Source organism: Xenopus laevis, chromosome 9_10L, assembly GCF_017654675.1.
Source record: "Xenopus laevis strain J_2021 chromosome 9_10L, Xenopus_laevis_v10.1, whole genome shotgun sequence".
Taxonomy (NCBI): domain Eukaryota; kingdom Metazoa; phylum Chordata; class Amphibia; order Anura; family Pipidae; genus Xenopus; species Xenopus laevis.
In genome coordinates this window covers 107,237,923-107,264,546 of record NC_054387.1, presented here as the reverse complement: position 1 = coordinate 107,264,546, position 26,624 = coordinate 107,237,923, and the positions used below count along the sequence as shown (strand labels likewise).

The 26,624-nt window shown below is 38.3% G+C and overlaps 1 protein-coding gene across 3 annotated transcripts in view; it reads right to left on the bottom strand.

The window, feature by feature from the left end:
• The window catches only part of il21r.L (interleukin 21 receptor L homeolog), a 40,143-nt gene that overhangs the window by 9,080 nt on the left and 4,439 nt on the right, over positions 1–26,624 (bottom strand). For 2 of the 3 annotated variants that reach the window (XM_041576980.1, XM_041576978.1), the window contains 7 exons: positions 19,699–19,770; positions 9,048–9,133; positions 7,633–7,738; positions 3,454–3,638; positions 2,077–2,225; positions 1,825–1,996; positions 182–299 (listed from right to left, as the gene is read on the bottom strand). In XM_041576980.1, the coding sequence (XP_041432914.1) occupies positions 182–299; positions 1,825–1,996; positions 2,077–2,225; positions 3,454–3,638; positions 7,633–7,738; positions 9,048–9,126 (809 nt within the window). In that variant the 5' untranslated portion in view covers positions 9,127–9,133; positions 19,699–19,770. Of the gene's footprint in view, positions 1–181; positions 300–1,824; positions 1,997–2,076; positions 2,226–3,453; positions 3,639–7,632; positions 7,739–9,047; positions 9,134–19,698; positions 20,299–26,624 lie in introns of those variants that run through there. The other variant, XM_041576979.1, reaches the window with a different exon arrangement.

Below are 26,624 nucleotides of genomic sequence, written 5' to 3'. Positions count from 1 at the left end.
CCACTGTACTTTCTCCTGGCATAGATGGGGGGGGGGCGAATACAGAAGAGGGTATTTTTATGGTGATTTCCTCCTAGTGCAGTACAGACTAGGTTCTAGTTCTAGGCAAAACCCTATCTTATGTGATTAAGAAACAAGAATCATCAAAAGGAATACTCCTCACCCTTGCTCAGATACTCACCTCTGTGGCAGTTCAATAGGCTTACAGGACAATATGATGATTATTACAATTCCACAGACCAAGCACAGTACAGAGGCTGTTGACTTCGTAAATATCCAGATATTTCCACTGATATTTTCTATAAAGAGTAAGAAAAATGATAAGATATGTTCCTTCCTTGTATAACCCCAAAGAGGGTATAATTTGCATGCTTTAACTGCTCTAACTGTTGCAATTTTGGTTACATAGCTTAATTTTGCTACAGGTATGGGATCCATTATATGGAAACAGGAAGGCCATGAATAATTAAAATTTTTAAAAATGGTTTCCTTTTTCTCTGTAATAATAAAACAGTACCTTGTACTTGATCCCAACTAAGATATAATTAATCCTTATTGGGGGCAAAACCAGCCTATTGGATTTATTTAATGTTACATGGTTTTATAATAGATTTCAGTTATGGAGATCCGAATTACGATAAATCCCAGGTCTCAAGCATTCTGGATAACAGGTCCCATACCTGTATAAGTGAAGCTACAAATGCTACAATACAGTCAGGCATGTGAAGCAAGAGATAGCACCAATAACTGCTGAGGGTGTAGAAGTACAGTATAAAGTGAAATCATTGTCTCGGGGCAGGCAAAATAGTTATTGTGGGTAGAAATATTTTTATTTTAGCTTCACACACTCTGTATAATGCAAAGAAGCATTATGGACTTTGCTTGGGCAATTCTTTAACATGTACTCCATTTTATCCAAACAATACAAATTTTTAAAAATGAATTCCTTTTTTCTGTAATAATAAAGCAGTACCTTGTACTTGATCCAAACTAAGATATAATTAATCCTTCTTGGAAGCAAAACCAGCCTATTGGGTTTATTTAATATTTACATAATTTTCTTGTAGACTTGGGGCAGATTTACATATGGTCGAATATCGAGAGTTAATTAACCCTCGATATTCGACTACTGAATGCAAATCCTTCGATTTCGAATATGGAAGTCGAAGGATTTACCGCAAATGAACGATTAAATCCTTAGAATCGTTCGATTTGAAGGATTTTAATCCATCAATCGAACTATTTTTCTTTGACCAAAAAAACATTAGAAAGCCTATGGGGACCTTCCCCATAGCCTAACATTGCACCTGGTAGGTTTTAGGTGGCGAAGTAGGGGGTCGAAGTTTTTTTTTAAAGAGACAGTACTTCGACTATCGAATGGTCGAATAGTCGAACGATTTTTAGTTCGAATGAAGTCGTAGTCGAAGGTCGAAGTAGCCAATTCGATGGTCGAAGTAGCCAAAAAAAAAAATTCTAAGTTTTTATTCTATTCCTTCACTCGAGCTAAGTAGATGGGCCCATTAAGGTATGAAGATCCAAATTACCGAAAGATCTGTTATCCAGAAAACCCCCAGGTCCCGAGCATTCTGGATAACAGGTCTCATACCTGTGTAATTACTAAATACTATATAACATTGGACATAAGACACTTTTAAATAAACCTATTTCATTGGGCTTTTGTTGACCATTGGTGTGTATTTCACCTTGATGAAAATGCTAAATTTCAGAACTTTATAAATAGCAATTGCTTCTAAAAATGATCCATTAGTCTTTTCTTTTTCAAAAAATTTCGCAATAGTATTTTAGATCTGACTGCTCCTTTACCATTGGTAGTCCATTGAACACTATTGCTCCACTCACTCCAGTCACCCTGATAGATGGAAGAGTTTTTGGGCTTAGCACGAACACGAGCAATGTAACCTCCAGGATTCTGGAACGAGGACTGCAGGAGAACAACGTTTTTCTCATCCTCGAGGATGTGGATGCACTTCTGCTTCTGTAGGGCACATTAAGATATTACATACTAACTGTATTTGATTTTTAAGTAGTTTAAGCTTAGAGATCTTTGCTTCTCACCTTCCAAGATTCATCTGTCCTCTTGTAGCTAAGTTCATAGGCCAGCTCATTGGCCTGTAAGTGCACTTCCCACTTGTAAGTAGTTTCCCAGGAAAAATTGTAATTTTCAGAAAACAGCACAGTGAGATTATAGGGAGCCCTTGGTACAACTGGCAAAAACATACAATATCAAACATTATGATAAGCACCACATGATTAAAGTAGAGAGTGATATCCTGAGAACATTTGCAATTGGTTGTCATTTTTTAATTATTTGTGTGTGTTTTTTTTTTTAATTATTTCGCTTCTTCGGCAGCTTCCCAGTTTGGAGATTCAGCAGTTATCTGGTTGCTATGGTTTAAATTACTTTACCAACCAGGGAATAGTTGAATCAGAGACTTGTATATGAATTGAAGAAAAATAAGTTATAAAAAAACAAAAATATATTTGTGGTCTCAAAGAGCAATGATTATTTTGGCTGCTGGGGTCAGTGACCCCCATTTGAAAGTTGGAAAGAGAAGAAGGTAAATAATTAAGAACCAATAAAAAATAAACAACAAAGTACAATTTAAAAGTTGCTTAGACTTGGCCATTCTATAACATACTAAGGAGGTTATCTACTAAACTCCGAATGCAGAAAATCTGAAAAAGCTGTGTTTTTTTAGTATAAAATTGGAATTTTAAAAAAAACAAATTTTTTGGACTTTATTATACCCCAAGGATGGAAAAAGTCACAATCCAAAAATCTGACATCTCAGACCTGCCGAGGCTGCAAATAAGTCAACGGGAGAAGTCCCAAAGATTTTTTGATCTGCGCTGGATTTCGTGTAATAATCTGAAGTTTTCAGGGTTTTCGGGCAAAAACCCTGAAAAACCTGAAAACCCTGAAAATTCGGAAAAATTCATATAATTCAGATTTTTTTCCTGAAAACAAAATTTTCGGGAAAGTATATTGATGAATACTGAGAAAAAACCTGTACGGATTTGCTTGGAGTTTTTTCAGATAATATTGAGATAAATTCCGACTTTGATAAATGGCCCTCTAAATGTCTATATCAATTTAGCACTGTCCCCTTCCTTTTAATTTTAGTGTAATATCAATAACAGTTAACAGACAACTGAAGTAGCAGTGGCAGAGATGATTCTTACTGAAGTTAATTAGGATTTTGGAGCACCAACTTTGGAAGCTACATCAATGTAATGCAAGAAATGACTGCAGTGGTAATTCTGGATACTTTTGTGTGCTGCCTGTTCTTTGTTTGTGTGATCATCAAAATGGAGTTGACCTTGAGTTTGGTTGATAGAAGACTATGTGCATTAGGAAGTGGTCCACAACCATAAATGAACATCCCAGTACATTAAATAAACCCTCTGGTCACTTTTCATTTAAAAACGTACATGTTTTACTTAAGTAGAAAGGTCCACACGTTTGACTGGTATTCATTTGGCCATTAATGGTTCCATTTATGAAAATCGTATAAATGTCATCAGCACCAAAATATTCCATATCCTCATTGCAAATATACATGAATTCGTCAGTCTGAACAAGATCGCAGAAGGTGTTTTCTAGGTCTTCATTTGTCCTAGAGAAAAACAAATACCACATAAAATCAGATCAACCCCTGGCTGGAATCATAGGGATCAAATATAGAAAATACACTAGAAAGATGCAGATATGATATGCCATCTTCTAACTTTGAGGGGCACATGGGCATCTCTTGGATGGGCCCTAGCTTGCATGTTCGAAGTACAAAGTGCCAGTTGATGTATGGCACTGGGGATTCTTGTATTCTTTCTTGTACTATTTCAGGGGTGAAGCACCTGACAGTCTTTGTTGGATTCTGCACAAATCGTTAAGGTTAAGGAGGGCACTAGAATCCTTAAAGGGGTGGTTCACCTTTAAGTTAACGTTAAGTATGTTATAGAGCAACTTCTTAATTGGCCTTCATTATTTATTTTTTATAGTTTATTTAATTATATGCCTTTTTCTTCTGACTCTGTCTAGTTTTCAAATGGGGTCACTGACCCCCAAAAAACAAATGCTCTTTGAGGTTACACATTTAGGGGTTATTACTTAAATCCAAATTTATCTCATTGTCCCAATAAAATAAGCTCGACCAAACTCCCATTCCCGATTTTACCAGTTCGGTAAAAAAACTCCAAAAAATAGAGCAAAAACCTGAATAGTACAATTTTTTTGGACTTTTCTCCAGCAAACCCTGAAAAAGTTGGATTTTCTGGCTAAACCCAGCACAAAAACAACAAATAATAAAAAATAAAAACCAGTTACGTATTGTGTCATACTAAAAGTTAACTCAAAGGTGAACAACTCCTTTAAAGGAGAAGGAAAGCCCCAGGGCGCAAAACCCCTCCCCCCCTCCCGTGTATTGCCCCCCCTCCCTCCTCCCCCCTGGCCTACCCCTCCCGCTGGGCAAATGCCCCTAACTTGTTACTCACCCCTCTGCGCAGGTCCTGTCCACGGAGTTCACAGTCGCCATCTTCTCCCACGCGCGTCTTCTTCCTGCTCTGACCGGCGTCTTCTGGCGCATGCGCAGTAGGAACAGGTACCGGTACAGCTCTATTGCGCATGCGCCGAATGTCACGAAGTGAAATCGGAAAACTTCGTGACATTCGGCGCATGCGCAATAGAGCTGTACCGGTACCTGTTCCTACTGCGCATGCGCCAGAAGACGCCGGTCAGAGAAGGAAGAAGACGCGCGTGGGAGAAGATGGCGACTGTGAACTCCGTGGACAGGACCTGCGCAGAGGGGTGAGTAACAAGTTAGGGGCATTTGCCCAGCGGGAGGGGTAGGCCAGGGGGGAGGAGGGAGGGGGGGCAATACACGGGAGGGGGGGAGGGGTTTGCGCCCTGGGGCTTTCCTTCTCCTTTAAAGATATTGGTGCAACCTTGTGGCACACTAAGGGGCCTATTCACTAAGGGTCGAATATCGAGGGTTAATTAATATCAAAGTCGAAGGATTTAGCGCAGATAGTTCGATCGAACGATCGAAGGATAATGCCTTCGATCGAACGATAAAATCCTTCAAATAGAACGATCCGATGATCGAAGGAATATCCTTCGATCAAAAAAAGTTAGGCAAGCCTATGGGGACCTTCTCCATAGGCTAACATTGACTTCGGTAGCTTTTAGATGGCGAACTAGGGGGTCGAAGTTTTTTTAAAGAGACAGTACTTCGACTATCGAATGGTCGAATAGTCGAACGATTTTTACTTCGAATCCTTCGATAGTCGTAGTCGAAGGTCGGAGTAGCCCATTCGATGGTCGAAGTAGCCCAAAAAAAACTTCGAATCCTTCACTCGAAGTTAGTGAATCGGCCCCTAAGCTTTAGGAGGTGTAGTTTTGAAGCACTTTGAAAAATAACCCTTACTATAAAAACCCTCAACCTCCTCAACCTAAAAATGGGCAGGAAGAAAAAAAAATATTAGATCAAAGTAAAGATAGACAGAAGTTTGCCTTTGTTACAGGATTGCAACCTCTGTGCAGAACACACCACTAGCTCACAGGTTAGTCACGCTATGTGTCTAATTCTACCACATCTACCACCCTGTGTGTGAAACCAATTCCACTTGAGTTTAACAAGAAAATATACCTTGTTTCCTTAAACATATAGTAGATGGCCTTGCTTGCTCTTAGCATGGAACACTTTTTCAGTGAATTTGTGTGCCTCATGTGTGGCTAGACAAGTAAAACAACTGAAGAAAGACGGCAAGCATTCCGGGTCCACACGAGAAGTTAAAACAAATAATTTATTTTCAACAAGGTTAAAAACAAAGCACCTGACGCGTTTCGTATCAATGATACGTAGTCATAGGTAAAGGACTCAGGAATAATCATTGGCTTATTTAAAATCTAAAACCGGACATTACATCATTAATTATTTAATTGAAGAAACACATTGTTAGTTAGTTAACCCTGATTAATAACAAATCGGAACAATTTAACCCTTGAAATAAATTCTAACACATATGCTAAATGTAACTTTCATTTGATAGACTTAATTCATATTATCATTCTGTAATTTTAGCATCAATGGAATGCAGAAATGCCCTTACAATGTCGAAGAGTCAAAGATGTTTAAATATATAGTGAATAAAGTACCCCCTCTTGTAAAATATAAGGATATTATAAGTTACCGAGGAGTTTCATGACCATATAAAAACACGAGGCCGAAGGCCGAGTGTTTTTATACAGGTCATGGAACTCCGAGGTAACTTATAATATCCTCATATTTTACAACTGGGGGTACTTTATTAATTATAATACACAAATTTTAGTGAGTCATGTGACAGAAATTACATCACTACTCACCGTTTATAACTGATGACATCACTACTCACCGTTTATAAGGATATAATTTACAGGATATTCATGGCTTTTGTGTATTATATATATATAATACATATAAAACACACATCCTTTACCTCATTATTCTAAATGCTCCTTAAACCGCTATTTCAATTGCTTCTAATCGTAACCTTACATGATCAAACTAATCGAACTGTGTTTAAGACCATATTAGACGGCTGCCACAAACAAAAATCGCATATGTCAAAACATCCAATTATTTTAAATGTATCCATCTAATAAAGCATGTGTAAAATGTTCATAGGATATCAAGAGTATTACTCGGCAATTTAATTTAGACAAGTAATATCAACAGACAGAGCTGCCCTATGTATTCTTAGTACTATGGCTGAATGGCTGATATCTTTACATATGTCTGTAACCTTATTATGGGCAGAGACAGACGCGAAGATTCAGTGAGATTTAGTCGCCCGTTGACTAATCGCCTCTTCTTTGGGCCACTAATCTCCCCAAAAACCATTAACACCGGCTAGAATGTAAATCGCCGGCGGTATGGCATTTGGAGCGCTTCGTTTTCCAAAGTCGCCAGAAGTTTCCTTGTGAGGCAACTTCAGGTGACTTCGGAAAACGAAGCGTTCCGAGTGCCATCCCGCCGGTGATTTACATTCTAGCCAGTGGGATGGCTTTTCAGGGAGATTAGTCGCCCGAAGAAGAGGCGATTAGGTGACTAAATATCCCCGAATCTTCGCGTCTGTCTCTGCCCTATTATCTAAGGAGGGGTCCAATTACATGTTGATCTTCAAAAGGGAACGTGAGCGATTCTAGAAAGGGAACTCAGAAAGCCTAAACAATTCTGTAGTAAGCTATGCCTTTGCGCTTTGTTAGATATAATACAACCTAAATAGCCATTGCTTCCTACTTTTTTGCTAAACTGCTATGTATTAAAGCTGTGATTCACCTTAACATTTTGTTTGTTATAGAACGGCCAATTATAACTAACTTTTCAATTGGTCTTCAAAAATGTATTTCTTTATAGTTTTTCAATTATTTGCCTTTTTTCTTTTGACTCACTGACCCTATCTAAAACAATAAATGCTCTTTGAGGCTACAAATGTATTGTTATTGCTACTTTTTATTACTGATATTTCTATTCAATACCTCTCCTATTCATATTCCAGTCTCTTATTCAAATCAACTAATTAGTTCAGGTCTACTTAGCAATGTTTGCAATCGCCAAAATAAAGACTTACCACATTGCACTGAGACTATATGAGGCTTCCTTTTGTGTTTTCTCATATTTGCAAGTCAAAGTGTCTATGTAATCCACGTAACAGTGCAGATCTTCACAGCCTTGAGCTGAAAAATAACCAAGAGAAAAATTGCCGAGCCAGTTAATTTGTTTAGTGACGCTTATAATAAAATAATATAATTAAAACATTGTAATTACATGATAACTATCACAGGGTATTTTAGGGTGTTATAGTCTAATTTTGACACATGAAAGTAATTGTAATGCAGTGATAAATCTTACTACGGGAGGAAGCTGAAAACTCAACTAAACCTATATCACACAGAATTCTCACTTGCACTGTCTAGTAAGCGGTGTTTTTTACTCCCGGGATAATTGGGGAAGTTGACAGCTCTGTAGTACCTTAGGCCTGTGCACTTTTCTGCACAAGGTCAAATGTTAGTCATTATATTCACTTTAGGGTTCCAGTGTGTGAATATCATTTTACTTGTGCTTCAACGGGATAGTTTACCTTTTGCTAATTTTTTAGTGTGTTTTAGAATGGTTTATTCTTAGCAACATTTCAATTGGTCTCAATTTTTTATAGTTTATGAATGATGTTCCTTCCTCTTCTAACTCTTTCCAACTTCCAAATGGAAGTCAGTGATCCTAGCAGCCAAAAACAATTTCTTCCTGAGACTGCAATTTATTGTTAATGTTACTTTTTACTACTTGTTTTTCTAATTACTCCCTCTTCTACTCATCTTCCAGTTTCTTTTCAAACCACTGCCTGTTTTGTAGGGTAAAATGGACCCTAGCAGCTAACAAAAATCCTCCTCCTCATCATCATCATTAATTTATGTAGCGCTGACAGGTTACAAAGTGCTTTACCTTCGTTTATAACAAATGGGGAATAAATTATGAATAACAGACAAGGATTTACAGTGTACAATAGGATTAGAGGGCCCTACACGCGAGGGTTTACAAACTAAAAGTTAGTTACAATTGAGACATTAGGATTTTAGAAACAATTTTGTGACATGATCTAGCTAAATAAAAAAAAACTAATCTCAAAGCCACAAAAATAAAATAAAATGAAGACCAACTGCAAATTGTTTTATAGTATTAGTCTACAGCTTTGTATACTGAAACTTTTTGAAGTTCAGTTAAAAGTGTGCTTTCCCTTTAAGGCACAGTAACTGTTTTTCAGGGTCTTTATCCTACAGGGTGTAAATGTTAAAAAGCTGTTTGCAGTGCCAATGTGAAGTCATTTTGAAACCCTCTGAATGGGTAAGATCTGAGTCATCCTGTGATGATGATGTGGTTTTCTACTGATGTGGCTTAGTCATGGAGAAAGGGATTGTAAAAAAAAGAAAAGCTGATAAGAAGCTAAACTTCTGCAAATGTCACAGAGCAGAACAAGGTACAAGTACTTACCTAATGACACCAGGAAACACAGTAAGAGAAGACTTGCAGGGCATGGATAGTCAATAATCTTGCTCATTTTCAGTGCCATGTGCCAGCTATGAGAATAACGGAAGAGAAAAACTCAATGAAATGTAATTTTAAACTTTTTATTGCAATTTCTAAAACTATATTGTCTTGACCTCGAGTAGTCTGTTCTTTGTATGTTAATTTGCCCAAAATGCGCAGGCTGAATCTTTTTGACAACAGTTACAGTACATGTTGCTAATAGGATAGAAGAGCATTCACTACCTGTGTCCCATACAGTGTCACTTAACCAATCATTTGTCTAAAAACAAAGAGCCTGTCCTTGCCCAGGGACTCATCTGTTGGGTTAACTACCAGTTAAGCAGACAAACCAGGCCTGTGCAATATTAACATGATTTTGTTGTTTGAAAAGTGTACTAACCCAAAAGTGAAACCTCCCATCCACTACCCTCCATTGCCCCCCCTCCCTGCTTCCTTCCTGCATAGTCCATTATTTAAAAAAGTGTTCCTGGATGAAACACTGACCTTTACATGCAGAGTAGTGCAGCAGAGCTCATTGGCGCCATCTTTGGGTCCTCTTCTTCTCTTCGGCAATTTACGGAGCTTTCCAGTGCATATGCAGTAGGCATGAATACCAGACTGGCTGCAACTGCACATGCATGAAAAAATTCAGCGTTGGTGGTCCCTTAGCGAAGGAATCCAAAGATGGCCATACTCTGCATGGATAGGTCAGTGTGACATTCAGGACACTTTTTTAAATAATGGACTATGCAGAGAGAAAGCAGGGAAGGGGGGCAAAGGGAGGGTTGTGGATGAGGACTTTGTCTTTAGGTGGGGGTTACTTCTCCTTTAAAGGAGAAGGAAAGCTATGGAGGCATTTTATTGCCAATAGATTAGCTGCAATAGTGCAAGCTAGAATGCTATATTTATTCTGTAGAATGTTTAACTATACCTGAGTAAAAAGCTCTAGAAGCTCTCTGTTTGTTTAGGAAAGCAGCTGTCATATTAGCTTGGTGTTACATCACTTCCTGCCTCTCTCCCTGTTCACACATAGCTCTGGGCTCAGATTACAGCAGAGAAGGGAGGGGGGGAAAGAGAAGCAAACTGAGCATGCTCACGCCCAGGGCAAAAAGGTTTAAGCCGAAGGCATGAAGTCTGATACAGAAGCCCATGTGTACATAATAGAAGGCAAGAAATGCAGTGTTTCTTTTGACAGAGGACTCACAGCAGCATTACTTTGAGGTTTACTGGTATATTTAGGTGGACCTTTCTGATAAGGCTTAGTTTTAACCTTTCCTTCTCCTTTAAAGAGCAGAAATGGAGTAAGGTCTCTGCATAGGGCCCTTGCAGGGAATGCAAGCCTTCCCTAAAATCATTTGTGTCCCCTAGCTCTAGTCAAGCCACCGTAGTCCACCAACATCAGGGCTGTATTCTTAAAGCAGTATTGCCCAACAGACAACCTTTATGTGCTCATTTGTGATCGATATGGTACATAGCACAAAAAACAACATGTGTGTTCTTCCATCAAATATATTACATTGTCTGATCACTACAGACAATGTAATACAGCATAACATACATCCCTTCTGAGTAGTCAGACCACAGGTGAAGTCTCTGAAACGTTGTATGTTGTCCATCACTATATAATGACGTGGACCTTCAATAAAACTGACCATTTTACAGCACAGTATCAATGGTTAAAGTATGCTGGGAGCTAAAGTCAAGGAAACAGAGGTTTTCCAAAGAGGTGAAGGCCGAATTGGTGCCTAATGATTGTTCTGTGGGACTCCTGCCCGTCCTTTTTACACCTGACTCGTTTTTTCTTGGTTTCATACTATCAGGTAAACCTTCAGTAAAACTGCCTTTTCTTTGCAACCAAAGTCCATTTTGCAGCATATTATCAAAGGCTGAAGCATGATGGGATCTATAGTCAAGCAAACCGAGATTTTCCCAAGTTCTCCAGGGATGAATGACCAAATGGAGAAAAATAATGCTCTACATTTAGCTCTACAACAGATCACACTGTAATGTCACAAAGTTAAATCACAATGTAACTGACTTAGCACTAGTAGGAATTGTTGTCATTGTAGAATACCCGTGGCAGCTTTAGGGAAGGTATAATTCCCCTCTAAGGGCAATGATAAATGAGTGTATTGTTCCCAGAATTCAGTTTTTGTCATGGCAACACCCAGCCATAAGGGATAATGAGAATTGCCTCTTCTAAAACACTCAAATTGTGTAATCACTCAAAAATGCGTACAAAGGTAGACATTTAGGGGGCAGATTTATCAAGGGTCGAATTTCGAAGTTAAAAATAATTCGAAATTAGACTATCGAATTGAAATACTTCGAATTCGAATATCGAATTAAAACTTTTTTTTATCGAATTTGGCTATTCTGTGGTCGAAGTAAAATTTAACGATTGAACGATTAAATCGTTCGAATCGCACGATTCAAATGATTTTATCGTACGATTCGAACGATTTTATCGTACGATTCGAACGATTTTATCGTACGATCGAACGATTTCTACTTCGACTTCAAAAACTTCGAAAACCCATAGGCTAACATAGCACTTCGGCAGGTTTAATTTGGTGAAGTATTGAAGTTGAAGTTCGATTATCAAATGGTCAAATATTCAAACTATTTTTACTTCGAATCAAAGTCGAAGTAAATTCGAAGTTGTAGTATCCTATTCTATGGTCGAAGTATCCAAAAATTACTTCGAATTTCTAATTTTTTTACTTCAAAAATTCCCTCGAATTCACTTGAACCTTGATAAATCTGCCCCTTAGTGATTATGAGATTAGAGCCAATTCTCAGTATGTGATTCTCCATATGCTCGATGGCAAGGTATTTTCTGATGTTTTGTAGCTGTGACATTGTGTTACTGTCCTTAGGAAACCATTATATGGTTGCTTTAACCTTTGATGATATGCTGGAGAATGATGTGAGCTGTAGCCCTGCAACATTAGGGTGGTGCTTGGTTCCTATTGCTTTAAAAGATAAAAAACTTTTTTATGTCTCTTATTTGTGCTATCTAGCTCTACAAAGCTGGCAAACCATACATCAATCGATGCTAAATAAGACCCCAATTAGAATCATCCCTAGGCACTAAGATAAAATTTTGGATTTTCAATAATCAAACATCATTAGGGCAAACACACCCCTGGGTGAAGCAAAACTGCTTTTTATATAAACCTCTCTCCATATCCCTCAAACATAGGGTAGTAGGAATTATTTTTATATACACTGTAGCACTTTTCTCTTGACTTGACAAACTACATTAGACAGCATTATAGGTTCATTATTGGTATACAAAGGGGCAGATTTCCTAAAGGCCAAAGTGACCAACGCTGGTGAAAATTCGTCATTTCGACGTTTTCGGAAATTCCCCGATTTCCCAACTGGCGCAGGCGTCACTTAGCTAGCGAAGGAGATAGACGCTAGCGTTGCTTCGTACTCTAACGCCAGGCGAATTTCGCTCTGATAAATGGACGTAACTCCGCAAATTCAGTAAGATGCGGATTTTACTGAACGTTACCTCTTTCACCAGTTTTGCCTTTGCCTTCTAAGTCCCAAAAAACACTGTCGTCTTTTCTTTTTTCAGAGTGATAGCCTGCAAAGGTCCGTAATTTTTTTTTTGGGTAAACGGGATCCTTCCTCCATTTTCTAACATATGGAACATAAACTATACAGTGGGCATATGTGTAGAGCATTATAACAACTCTATTTTATGTATTAAGGTTCACTGGACTTGTGTAATGTAATGTATTTGCTGCACCATATATGTCCATGTAACTTTATCATTTTCCACCGTATGCAAATTAGGCAACGCTATCGCATCTACGCTTTGATTGCCGAAGTAACGCTAGCGAAAATTCGCCAGCGTTCAGTGCCCTGTACGCAACTTCGCATTTAGTGAATTAGCTTTGTCCTAGCGAAATTACGCCTACCGAAGTGTTGCAATGGCTGGAAAGCCGCCGGTTAGGGAATTTGCCCCTAAGTATGCTGGGACACCAGGAGATTAAATTACTTGTCCAGGGTGTTGGACACAGGGAATTGAACCAGGGTCTCTTGCAGTGGCAGATTAATGAAATGTATTAATATTAATTGAAAAAGCTAGATGGGTCCCTGATCACTCTGGGATCCTTTGCTATAGCCTAGGGTACTCTATTCATTAATCCCACATCAAAGGCTGATCACTAATTCTCTAGTCCAACTGCTTCTTCTCCTCCTCCTCCTCCTCCTCCATAGGTGTACGATTATGTTGCACACGTCTGCATACTTGCCATTAAAAATCTCATCTAATGCATGAATTTATTAGTTAAGATGCACCTAACAACTCTGCTCTTGTGTCCAACATTTTGCTTAGTGTTTCCGTCACTTTCAGTGTAAGGGAAATGCCCAGTTCTACAGAAATCCTTCTTAATGTTTTTTCCCACCATGGACAAACAAAACCATCTTATCTGATGTATTGTCAAAGAACTGAAACTGTTTTTTTTTTTCACAAGTCTTCCATCCATTAGACAAGACACATTAGAAAGCTAACCACAGTGAGCCACTACATTCTCTGTACATCATCAGAACACTCACACAGAGCTTCCAGTGAAAAGGATGAATCAGCCAAAGAACAGAACTGAAAGATACAAATACCACATCAGCTGGATAAAGAGATGAGGTCTGATAAACCTAAACCACAGCTGCAGGCCTCGACAGGACTTATACACTTTGTTTTCCTATGCAACAGCAACGATAATGCTTTTATTGCAGTACAAGTATGGAAGTGGAAACGCGTTATCCAAAAAGCTCCCAATTACGGGAAGGCCAGCTCCCATAGACTCCATTTTTATCAAATAATTCAAAATGTTTAAAAATTATTTCCATTTTTCTCTGTAATAATAAAACAGTAGTTTGTACTTGATTCTAACTAAGATATAATTAATCCTTACTGGAAGCAAAACAATCCTATTGGGTTTAATTAATGTTTCAATTTTCTTTTCAATAGACTTAAGGTATGGAGATCCAAATTACACATCCCCTTATCCAGAAAACCCCAGGTCTTGAGGCTTCTGGATAACAGGTCCCATTCCTGTACTACAACTGATAAGAGGCAGTAGAGGTCATCCTAAAATACATTTCTGTAAAACACTTCTAGCTCACAACTTCCAGTGTCTTTAATGTCATACGGAAATGGCAGTTAAAGGAGAACTAAACCTCCCAATAAGAAAAGCCCCTAACTACTACCCTAGATAGTCCCCCCTCTCTGCTTCCCATGCCGCATAGCTGATTAACTTTGAAAGTGCCCCTAAAGCTCCCCATAGATGCGACAATTCTTCTTGCCGAACGACCGATTTTAGGGAAGTCCGACCAATCCTTCGAAATTATCGTGCGGTTAGTGGGATTCGAACGATCATACATCTTACGATTTTTCGGCCGACATCTGTCAGGAAATTGATCGGCCAGGTCAAAAAATCTTTGTCGGTCCCAGTGCAATCTATCTATGTTTGCAGGGCCAAGCAGACAGCTCTCCTTTGTTTTCCTGGCAAATTGGTCTTTTAGTTGATGGTCAATTCGTACAATCGTTCCGAGAAAATTGTGGTCTCACGATGAGGATCTGATCTTTTAAAAATCTCAACATCTATGGCCAGCTTAACAAAGTACTTACGTTTCGGTGCAGAGTAAGCACAGCGGAGCTCATGGGCGCCATTTTTTCGGTATTCTTCAGGTCCTCTTCCTTCCCTTCAGTAATTTCCGGCACTTTTGGAGCAGTTGCTACAAACTGAAAGACTGCTGCAACTGCACATGCACCAGAATAAGAAAGAATACAGAATAGCCTGAAGATGGCACCCATGAGCTCCGCTGCACCTATATGTGGGTACTGTGTTAGGGGTACTTTCAGGGGTAATTAACTATGCAGAAGGAAGCAGGGACAGTGGGACTATCTAGAGTAGTATGAGGGGGTTTCTTATTTGGGGGTTTAGTTCTCCTTTAAGGGGAACGGGGCAAGAGAGATCTGAAAGACTAAGAACATATATAGAGAGAACTGCTTGTATGTTGGCCAGAAAAGAAAAACAAAGACTCTCAAATTACTGCAAAAGACCTGCAGGAAGATTTGGCTGACACAGGGGTGGCATAAGACTGGTCCACAGTTCAGAGTTGCATACACAAACATGATCTGCATGCAAAAATCATCCTGAGGAAGCCCTACCTGCAACCTCATCTCAAATGTCAATGTCTGAAGAAGCTAAACATCTAGACCAGCCAGAAGCATTTTGGAAACGAATGCTGTGGCCTGATGAAGTTCAAACTGAATTTTTTGAACACTGTCACCAAAAGTTTGTTTGGAGGAAAAAAAGAGCAGCATAACACTTTGCCAACTGTTATATTAGGCATTAGGACTGCATGGCAGCCAGTGGCGCAGGACATTATGTATTTGGAGAGGGAAGAATGGATTCCATGAAATATCAGCAAATTCTGTATACCATTGTGAAACAATCAGAAAAGGTGATCCGGCTCCTGTAACAAGACAGTTATCCTAAGCACGCCTCAAAAGCCACCACAAACTACTTCATGATAACAAGCTGAAGGTTTTGGAATGGCCCATGACCTGATCATTCTGGGGTAGAACTTAAACATGCAAGAAGCCCAAGCAGGTCTTGGAATTAAAAGTGATCTGCAAAAATAGTGGGCAAAAATCCCTACAACAAGGATTGAAAGACTCTAAGGGGGGTCATTTACTAACAATCAGATTTCGATTTTTGTCCACAAATATCTAAAAATTTGTTGTTTTCTCACTGTTTTAAAAAGATCTAAAATTTTTTGATTTATTAAGTGTAAAAACCACAAAAACCACTGCGACAAAACTTCCCCAGGTAAACGTTGTAGAGGTCCTATAGAAGTCAATGGGAGCTGCCCTGATGTTTTTGGACTGTTGTAAATCAATTTGGACTTTTAATGGTTTTCATTTTTTTTTATGCTAGGAAAAAGGCCTGAAAAGCCCAAATTTTTAGAGGTTTTCGAGGTATTCAGATTTTTTAGCACAGAGTTCAGCATGTCTTTCCCTTTATACTTCTTTTTATTTCGATTTTAGATTATTTCAATTTTTTAATAAATCTCACAACCTTCGTAGTTTTAGAGTTAGTTAGTTTGGTTGTGGTTTCAAAAACCACTAAAACCATGAAAATGAGACGGTTGATAGAAGTGTGGGATTAGAGCCCACCAAAAAAAAAAAACTCGCCACTTTCTATTCATTCCTGTGGGGTTTTTAGAAATGTATTTATCAAATGGTGAACTCTAACTTCCCCCGTTGATAAATATGCTTCTAAAATCTCATAGGAATGAATAGAAAGTGGGTGAATTGTTCTATAGTATGGACACATTTTGATAAATCTGACCCTGAGCTGGATAGAGAAGGCATTTACAAAACATTAGCTGTGCCAAAAGGAATGTTACTAAATATTGCACATGCCACAATTACTATTTTCTTTTTTACCTATATTTTAAAGTTCATAAAATAAAATGTAAGTGTAGTAACATTTGCTGCGTTTCATGCTTACTACTTTTCACTTACAAACTTAACAAAACACAGGTATGAGACCCTTTATTTGGAAACGTGTTATCCAGAAATTATGGGATGGCCATCGCCCATAGACTCCATTTTAATGATTTAATTCAAAATTTAAAAAATGATTCATAATTAAATGATTAATAAAACAGTACCTTTTACTTCATCCCAACTAAGATTAATCCTTAATGAAGGCAAAGAGATCCTATGAGTTTAATAAATGTTTAAATGATTTTTAGTAGACTTGAGGCAAAGAGATCCAAATTATGCAAAAACACTCATCCTGAAAACCCCAGATTCAGAGCATTCTGGATAACAGGTCTGTTGACCTGTAAAAAAAGAGGCATACAGCTGGCACGGATTCATATTAGGGGTAGCTCACCTTTAAGTTAACTTTTAGTATGTTATAGAATGGCCAATTCTATGTAACTTTCCAATTGACATTCAGTATTTATTTAGTATAGTTATTTGCCATTTTCTTATGACTCTTTCCATCTTTCAAAATGGGGGTCACTGACCCCATCTAAAAAGAAATGCTCTATAAGGCTACAAATGAATTGTTATTGCTGTGTTTTGTTACTGGGCTTTCTATTCAGGCCCTCTCCTATTCATATTCCAGTCTCAAATTCCAATCAATGCATGGTTGCTAGGGTAATTTGGACCATAGAAACCCGATTACTGAAATTACAAAGTGAAGAGCTGCTGAATGAAAAGCTAAATAACTTATAAACCACAAATAATACAAAAAATGAAAACCAATTGCAAATTGTCGCAGAATATCACTCTCAGGTGCAAATTCACTAAAGGACGAAGCACCTAACGCTAGCGTAGCGCATTTTCGTTAATTCACCGATTCACTAACGGACGATGGCGTAAATTCGCTAGTGTTACTTCGCACCCTTATGCCTGGCGAATTTGCGCAACGGACGTCACTACGCAAATTCACTGACGTGCGAATTTTTCTGAACGCTACCTTTTACGCCAGACTTCATTCGCCACCTCAGACCAGGCGAAGTGCAATAGAGTAGATAGGGATTGCTTCAAAAAAAGTTAAAAAAATTTCTAAGTCCCAAAAAACGCTGGAGTTTTGTCTTTTTTATGGGTGATAAATGGATGATTTTTTTGGGGCTACCCTCCTTCCCCCCTACATTTCCTAACTCATGGCAACTTAACTATACAGTGGGCACATGTGTAGGGCAAAATAAAAATTTTATTTGGTGTTTTGAAGGTTTCCCAGGCTTGTGTAGTGCTGCTACATATACCTCCATTGTAACTTCAATTTGGTGCCGTATGCAAATTAAGCATTGATAGCGTAACTTCGCTTTGCTTGGCGAATTAACGCTAGCGCAACTTCGCAACCTTACGCTTCCCCTGAGCGCAACTTCGGATTTCAGTGAATTTGCGTAGCGCTGGCGAAAATACAACTGGTGATGTGCCCCTCAGTGATCCCCAACCAGTAGCTCGTGAGCAATCTGTTGCTCTCCAACCCCTTGGATGTTGCTCCCAGTGGACTCAAAGCAGGTGCTTATTTTTGAATTCCAGGCTTGGAGGCAAGTTTTTGTTGTATAAAATCAGGTGCACTGCCAAACAGAGTCTCAATGTAGGTTGATAATCCCCATAGGGGCTACTAATTGGTCAATCACAGCCCTTATTTGGCACCCCAGGAACATTTTTCATGCTAGTGTTGCTCCCCAACTCCTTTTACTTCTGAATCTTGCTCATGAGTTCTAAAGGTTGGGGATCCCTGCTATACATCATACTAAAAGTTAATTTAAAGGCGACCAATGCCTTTCAATGGCAGTTTTGTCTTATTAGCGAAACATGTTAAAGAAACAGTGTACCTTCACAAAGCTAATCATTTTCAAAAGCACAACACAACTACCTTTATTTTAGTCGGTTCCCATTCTTTACTATTTTTTTCATATAATGTAATTCATGTTAGTTTCCCATTAGCAGCTCAGATAGCCCGATGTCTGACTTTCCCTAAACTATTCCAGTTTGATACGTTAGTTCATTCAGTGCGCAGGAGCCGCAGCTTCAGCCCTACGAAGCATGGTCCCTGAGCAAATTTTACGAAGCCATATATCACATTTATACAGTTTAGAAAATTGCAAATCTAACATTTCCTTGAAAAAGGAGAACATAAAACTAGTCTAATTACTTAAACAGAAAAAAAAGCAACTGAAAACAGTAATTATTTGTGATGTACAAGTATGGGATCCATTATCCAGAAACGAGATATCACCAAACCTCCGAATTACGGAAAGGCTGTCTCCCATTTTATCCAATAATCTAAATCTTTTTCTCTGTAATAATAAAACCGTACCTTGTACTTGATCCAAACTAATATATACAGTAGAACTCTCATTTTACGTTTTTTAGGGGACCAGGAAAAAATTATGTAAAATCCGGGAAAATGTAAAATCAGAGATACTCTTTCACGAAGGATCTAAGCACATGAGTCAATTTTACTTTGAGATACAATACTTACTGTGTTAATAACAAGGGTGAAGCATTGCACCATTAATGTTACACTATGGGGGGCATGTGCAAGGCCTCTCTGTCAGTCAGTTGGCGCAGGACTGTATAAGGGGCAGACTATTTGGAATTGACTATATACAGGCAGAACTATGGCGAAATATACCCCTGGTAAGTATTTTAAACCTCTTTATTTCACTAATTATAACATTTACAGAGGACAATTTTTATGTAAAATCTGGGAAAACGTACATAACATCAGGGAAATGCACCCATTGAAATGTGTTATAAATCGCTGGGGCCACAAATAAAAAATGTAAAATGTGGGAAAACTTAAAATCAGGGTACTTGAAATCGAGGATTCACTGTAACTGGAAACAAAACCAGTCTATTGGGTTTATTTAATATTTACATGATTTTCTAGTAGATTTAAGGTACGAAGAGCATAAATCTGTTCTTTGGAAAACCCCAGGTCCTGAGCATTCTGGGTAACAGGTCCCATACATGTACTATTTAAAAATAATGAAGGTGTACTTCCCCTTTAGGATAAACTAACACTTTGTAAAAGCTCTTTAGGTTTGTATGATTTACCTTGACTAAATGGACGTTACATCTGCGCAGAAAGAATCCCAATGTGCAGTCATAGCCGGGCAGATTTGCCTTCTGTAAGAAGAGAGTTTTTTTTGTTCAATTCATTGTGCTGTTAGACTTCATATTCTCCCCATAGAGGTACATGCAGCAAATAACCCATCATTTATCAACTGAGCAGTGATCTTCCCTAGTCTACAGCGAACATGACATGCACTGGAGGATGTGGTCAGGGAGGCAGACATGACTAGTGAATCTACATCATAGGTTATCTTTCAGCAAAGCATGGGAAAGATGTGGGTGACACACACACACACACATACACAGAAATACGTCTTTGCTTTGAGTGGAAGGTCAGAGATAAACACTTATTCAGTGTGTCAGAAATATACAAACAAATGTCTCATCAGTGAGCAATACATTGAACAAGAGATCTCAGATATCTTTGAAACTTTTCCGAAAAAAAGATCTATTAGGCAGTCTGTTACAGAAGTAAATCATTGGGTATTTTCATTCTGTTATAATTAGAATTTGAAAAAGGAGTAGGAGTTGCTCAGCAGCTATCACGATGTATTTGACTCAGCAACTCTATCAGATACAGTCAAGTAAAGGGGCAGTTCACCTTTTCATTAACTTATAATACATTATGGGGGTTATTTGCTAAGGTTCGGGTTGTGTTTTCCATGAAAATTTAAGTTTTTAAGTTGATTTTTTTTGGGTCAAAACTCAAGTTTTTGAGTTAAAAAAAAACACGATTTTTTCGAGATTTATTATACCCCGACCCTGAAAATAGCTTGAATCTGAAAATACACCTATACCCATCTAAAACCTGCTGAGGTCATGTAGGAGTCAATGGCAGAGGTTTCGTGAACCATTTGAAGATGTTAATAGCCTTCATGTTGTTTGAGTTTTTTTCTGAGGAATTTGCCCAAAAACTCGAATAATTCAAGTGATTTGTGTTTTTTCCAGAGTAATATGCCCGAAAACTCGAATAATTCAAGTGATTTGTGTTTTTTCCAGAGTAATATGCCCGAAAACTCGAATAATTTGAGTGATTCGTGTTTTTTCCAGAGGAATATGCCCGAAAACTTAAATAATTTGAGTGATTCGAGTTTTTTCCAGAGGAATTTGCTCAAAAACTCAAATAATTTGAGTGATTTGTGGCGGAATATGCCCGAAAACTCGAATAATTTGAGACGAGTGATTCCTGTTTTCCAGAGGAATATGCCTGAAAACTTTGAGTTTTTTCCCTGTAGAAAACTTGAGTAATTCAAGTTTTCGGGTTTTGCAACTTGAACTCGCCGAATCAAGTTTTTTCCATTCTAGTTTTTTCTTAAATAAGATACCATTCGAGTTGTGAGTTCATTCATGGTATAAAAAACTCTAACATTCGACCTTTGATAAATAACTCTCTATAAGTAAACTGATTCTACACCAGTTTTCAGTTTGTCTTCATTATTTTATTTTTATGGGTTTTGTTTCACTGGCTTCCCTATTCAGCATCTTTCCACATTGCAACGTTAGGGGCCCTTTTTTCTGGTCGAGGTTTTTAGGGGAAAAACTGGAATTGTCCATGGAAAAAAAAAACTTGAATTTTTAGAGATTTTCATACCCCAAAGCTGCTAAAAATCTGAATCCAAAAATACTCCATCTCAAACCTTTCAAGGTAAAGTCAATGGCAGATGTCCCTGAAGTTGTTTCTTGACATTGTGATCTGTGCTGGAAACATTTGGGGGTTTCCTCCGATAACCTGAAAAGGTTTTGCAGTGAAAACTAAAACAAAATTGAGTTTTCGAAACGTCAATCGCATAGTTCGAATTGACACTCAATTTTGACGTGACATTTTGTCTCTCTGATTTTTTGAAAAAAATTATTGATAAATAAGTTCAAATTGTGGATGGGAGTTTGGTCAGATTTGTTTTCATAAAACAATAAGATTAATAAGAGTTTAAGTAAATGTGCCCCTAAATGCTTTCTGGTTTGGTTCGGATTGTCTGCAAATGTTTGTACATAGGAAAAAAGCTTGAAATTCATTCCTACTTGGAGAGCAAGGGGAGCAGAAATTCACTTTAAGTTAAATGTCCCTTTTTAAGAAGACCTAAACTTCCACTGAATTAAGACAAAACAAAGTGATCTCCAGAGGCAGGTACAAATCTACAAAGGAGCCAGATTTACAAAGATTAGTTGGAGTTTTCATTGGAGGATTTTGCATGTTAATGCAGCTCTAGAGACTGGAGACCTGTGAAAACTTGGGCTATTCCACACGTGGAGATAGCCTTGCGTTTGCGGTCGCGGCGACAAAGCGCCGCGCCAGTCGCCGCGACCGGCGCAGGCGACAGTTTTGTATGGGCGCCTATGTAAAAACGCCTGTGCTAACCACACGAGGCGATGCGCTTTTCAACAGTCGCCTGAAAATGCCTCGCCAGGCTTTTTCAGGCGACTGTTGAAAAGCGCATCGCCTCGTGTGGTTAGCACAGGCGTTTTTACATAGGCGCCCATACAAAACTGTCGCCTGCGCCGGTCGCGGCGACTGGCGCGGCGCTTTGTCGCCGCGACCGCAAACGCAGGGCTATCTCCCCGTGTGGACTAGCCCTTAGCAATACAACTTTGATGCTGCTGACGTTCAGCTCCCACTTGTTTTTACCCTTGATGATATAGTAATGTATGCTGGGAGTTGTAGTCCAGCATTATTTGAGTAAACAATGGTTGAGCATCAGTAAGCAGAAGTGTTTAGAGAATTCCCCTCTGTGGTTGCTGGATTACAGACTCCATCATGCCTTGTCTTACATTTGTAATTAAGTTTTTGGTAACTTTCTGTAGAGAAGTAGAGAGAGCAGTGAGATAGTTTTATGGAGGCTTTAGATTCCCTTTGACCCTTCAAAATATGATGGATGTAGTCCATCAACATTAAGGTGGAGCAACACAACTATGGAATGATTACATCCACTTTAAAACCATATCCCTGCTAAACTTGTCCCAGATCTTTATTGTACGCAGTCAATTGAATGCAGGGAGATCTGCCAGCGAGAATCCAATCAGCTCTGCGTACACTAGGCCCTTCTCCTTTTCTTTCATGTGATTGTCACAGGACGCCTAACATCAGGAGACACGGTCCTTCTGATTTGGGACAAGCAAATTTTTTCACCTAGTTTCACGGCAGAAATGATGGCCATAGATTCCAATGGGAGAAAAAATATGTTACGCGTCTAAAAAAAAAAAAAGATGCTTGGCAAAAATTTTTGTCGCCAATAGACCTTAATGCATTTTGGCGAATTTTTGCTGGTTGCAAATTGTTGGTGAAGCGAAACGGGTCCAATTCACCCATCCCTACTTCTGACGTTGGCTTCCAGTGGAATATTAGCAAACCACAACTACAAGAGCCAGTGGCGTAACTACAGGGCCCAGCGCACTCCGATCCTTCAGCCCACTTTCCGTCCCACCCACGTCCCACCTCGGCCCACTCCAGCTCCACTTGCATCCTCCTTCCTTGCCGCAGGTAAGAGAGCGGCTGGCGAGGAGGTAAATTTTATCAGCTATAGAGGAAGCAGATCCCACAGCCCAGACCCCCCTATGACTGCGGGCTGATTACTCTATAGTTACGCCACTGGTAAGAGCATTATATGGAAAAGTGTGTATTTCAGTCCTATCACTGTCATCTCTATTAATAACATGTGATATTTTAGTCTAGACAGACATTTATTTAACACATTTTGCAAAACATTATAAGATTGAGCAAAACATAAAACTGTATCATGAAACACAAGACAGAAATGACTAAGACAGCAAGCTGTTTTTATGGAAAAATGTCCCCCGCATTAGACTGTTGATTGTGACCTGTGCCCTTGTTCCGGAAATAGGTGGTTTTAATTGTAATTTTCATAAATATTGTATTTTCCCCTCTATTTACTGTATATATGATATTACATATCATTACAAGAAAGTAATCCTGAATGATGCACTGGAAGCCTTTCCTAAAGCTTTAATTTACACCACAATGGGGCATATTTACTTACCTATGAATTTTTGCTTCGGGAAACTTTGCCATACTTCGTGCAACTACGTCAGACGTAATTTCGTGATGGATAAGTGAAATTATCAAAATGCGCAATTTTGTCTTGGCAAGAGAACGCTGGTGTACTTTCAGCAGTGATAATTCGTGAAAGTTTCTTACCAAAATTTTTCTTGCCTTACTTTCTTCCTAGTGAAACTTCATTAACTTATCTACGCTTACATCAATTTAAATATAGCGGGTACATAAAGTTCATATTTATGTATTTATTAGTGATATTGGTAAAATTGTTTGAAGGGGCCACTTATTATCAAAAATGTCCAAGGAAGCAAAATAAAGACAAAAGAGATCCTCTATTGTCCTAGACATGAGCCCATCCTGAAACAAATGTGCTTCAAATGGTTAATAACGTATAAATAGCATGTGTTTAACAGTTATAACTTGTACAACTTGCCAGCGTTTTGTCTTTTTTTTGGAATAACGGATATAACAGACATAATAATGTTGAGGATGTAGCTTCATCTTATTAATTCGTCAGGCAAAAACTGGCAAAATAGAATTTGGCGAAAAGTTTAACTAACAGAAACTTTCACACTGAAAAATGTGTGGATTAACGATCATTTGCGTTTTGTCTTTTTTGAAATAACGGATATGATGTTATGGACATAAAAATGTTGAGGCTGTAGCTTCATCCTTTTAATTTGCCAGGCAAAAACTGGCGAAATAGAATTTGGAAAAGTTCAACGAACAGAAACTTTCACACTTTGAAAAATATGTGGATTAACGATCATTCTCTTGAGCGAAAATTTGCCTGGCAAAATGGCACAAAACTTCTCCAGTGTTTTTTTGATAGCAATTGCATTATTTGCCTTTTAGTAAATTGGTGATGTCCCTGCGAATTGTCATTTTGGTGAATTCGCTCTTTAGTAAATATGCCCCAATATCTCTGAAACATCTAAAGCAATGTTGTTGGAATACACCAATGTATTATCAACTATTAAAGCTAAAAGCTATTTAAACCGCACTGGTTTCTGGGTGGGCGATAGATTAAACAACTGTCAACATCTCCCGCCAAGTTCCAATGTGGCCAGTAGGAGGCATGCCGCCCCCAGTTCTCTGCTGCCCTAGGCCCTTTGTGGCCTGTCTGGCCCTGATTGTGTACATTATACAGAGGGATGTCTAACCTTGCCATTCTAAATTAGTAATATATATATATATATATATATATATATATATATATATATATATATATATATATATATATATATATATATATATATAGACAGGTATGAGATCCATTATCTGGGAACCTGAAATCAGAATTATGGGATAGCCCTCTCTGCAATAATAAAACAGCACCTTGTACAGGTATAGGATCCCTTATCCAGAAAGCCGAAATCTAGAAAGCTCCGAATTACGTAATGGCTGTCTCCCATAGACTCCATTTTATCCAAATAATCCAAATTTTTAAAAATGATTTCCTTTTTCTCTATAACAATAAAACAGTAGCTTGTACTTGATTCCAACTAAAATATAATTAATCCTTGTCGGAAGCAAAACCAGCCTATTGGGTTTATTTAATGTTTAAATGAATTTCTAGTAGACTTAAGGCATGAAGACCCAAATTACGGAAAGATCCGTTATCCGGAAAACCCCAGGTCCCGAGCATTCTGGATAACAGGTCCCATACCTGTACTTGATTCCAACTAAGATATAATTAATTCTTATCAGAAGCAAAACCAGTCTATTGGGTTTATTTAATGTTTACATGATCTTCTAGTAGAATCAAGGTATGAAGATCCAAATTACAGAAAGATCCATTATCCAGAAATCCCCAGGTCCTGAGCATTCTGGATTACATGTTCCATACCTGCAGTAGCAATGCTATGGGAACTCCTGGGAATTACCAACAGATTCCGGGTGTCAGCAATTGAGGGATTCCCATGCATGCACTTGTGTGTAATTCTTCTTAGCAGGCTGAAGGGAAACATCGATGTTCTCTACAAGTTGCAAATGAATATGTACAGCATCAATACACTCTCAGTTTTGTGTCCATCTTAGTGCTTTGCACATGCGTTTCTTAACAAGCCTTTCTAACTCTTGATTTGATAACACATTTTGCAGATATGCTTCTATGAGCAAAGGAGGAAATACAACTATGGTATGAACCACAAGAGACAAGAAAATGCAGCAATCACCCTTTATAACTGTGGCCTACAGAAATTTCTCTGCAGATCTAAAAATAAATATGACCAAATATATGTATATATAGAATGATGCTGAGCCGTACACCTGGGCTAAAGTGGCAATTAAGTGGTAGACCAGGCTGGGAAAGCACTGACTTTGATCTTTGAAATTGAAGTTTTTTATACTTTGTACTGTACTGTAATTTTTTTTATTTAATTTGCACACAAGTCAGTTAAGGACAGACAAACAGTTGGTTAAATGTACTATAATGCATATGAAAGTTGATAAATTCAAATTATGGACGGGAGTTTGGTCAGATTTGTTTTCATAAAACAATGAGATTAATAAGAGTTTAAGTAAATGTGCCCCTAAATGCTTTCTGGTTTGGTTCGGATTGTCTGCAAATGTTTGTACATAGGAAAAAAGCATATACAGTTGATAAAGAACTGTATAAAAATATAACACAAAGAACTGTTCTACTGTTGAACCCAATGGCATATGTTGATCCCAATATAGTGTAAAAAGACAGCTTTATAACGTATAATTGTGTATAACAAAGCTTTGTATTATAGTATACAGGGCGGCCTTATAATCCATAATCCTGTATAATGAAGCGTTGTGCAAGAGAAATCATGGGAAGTAATCAACTCAATGACCTAATACCAGCACTGTGCATATGGGGGGGGAAGTTTAACTAGAAGGAACACCTGAAAATAATGGTGGAGGGCAACAG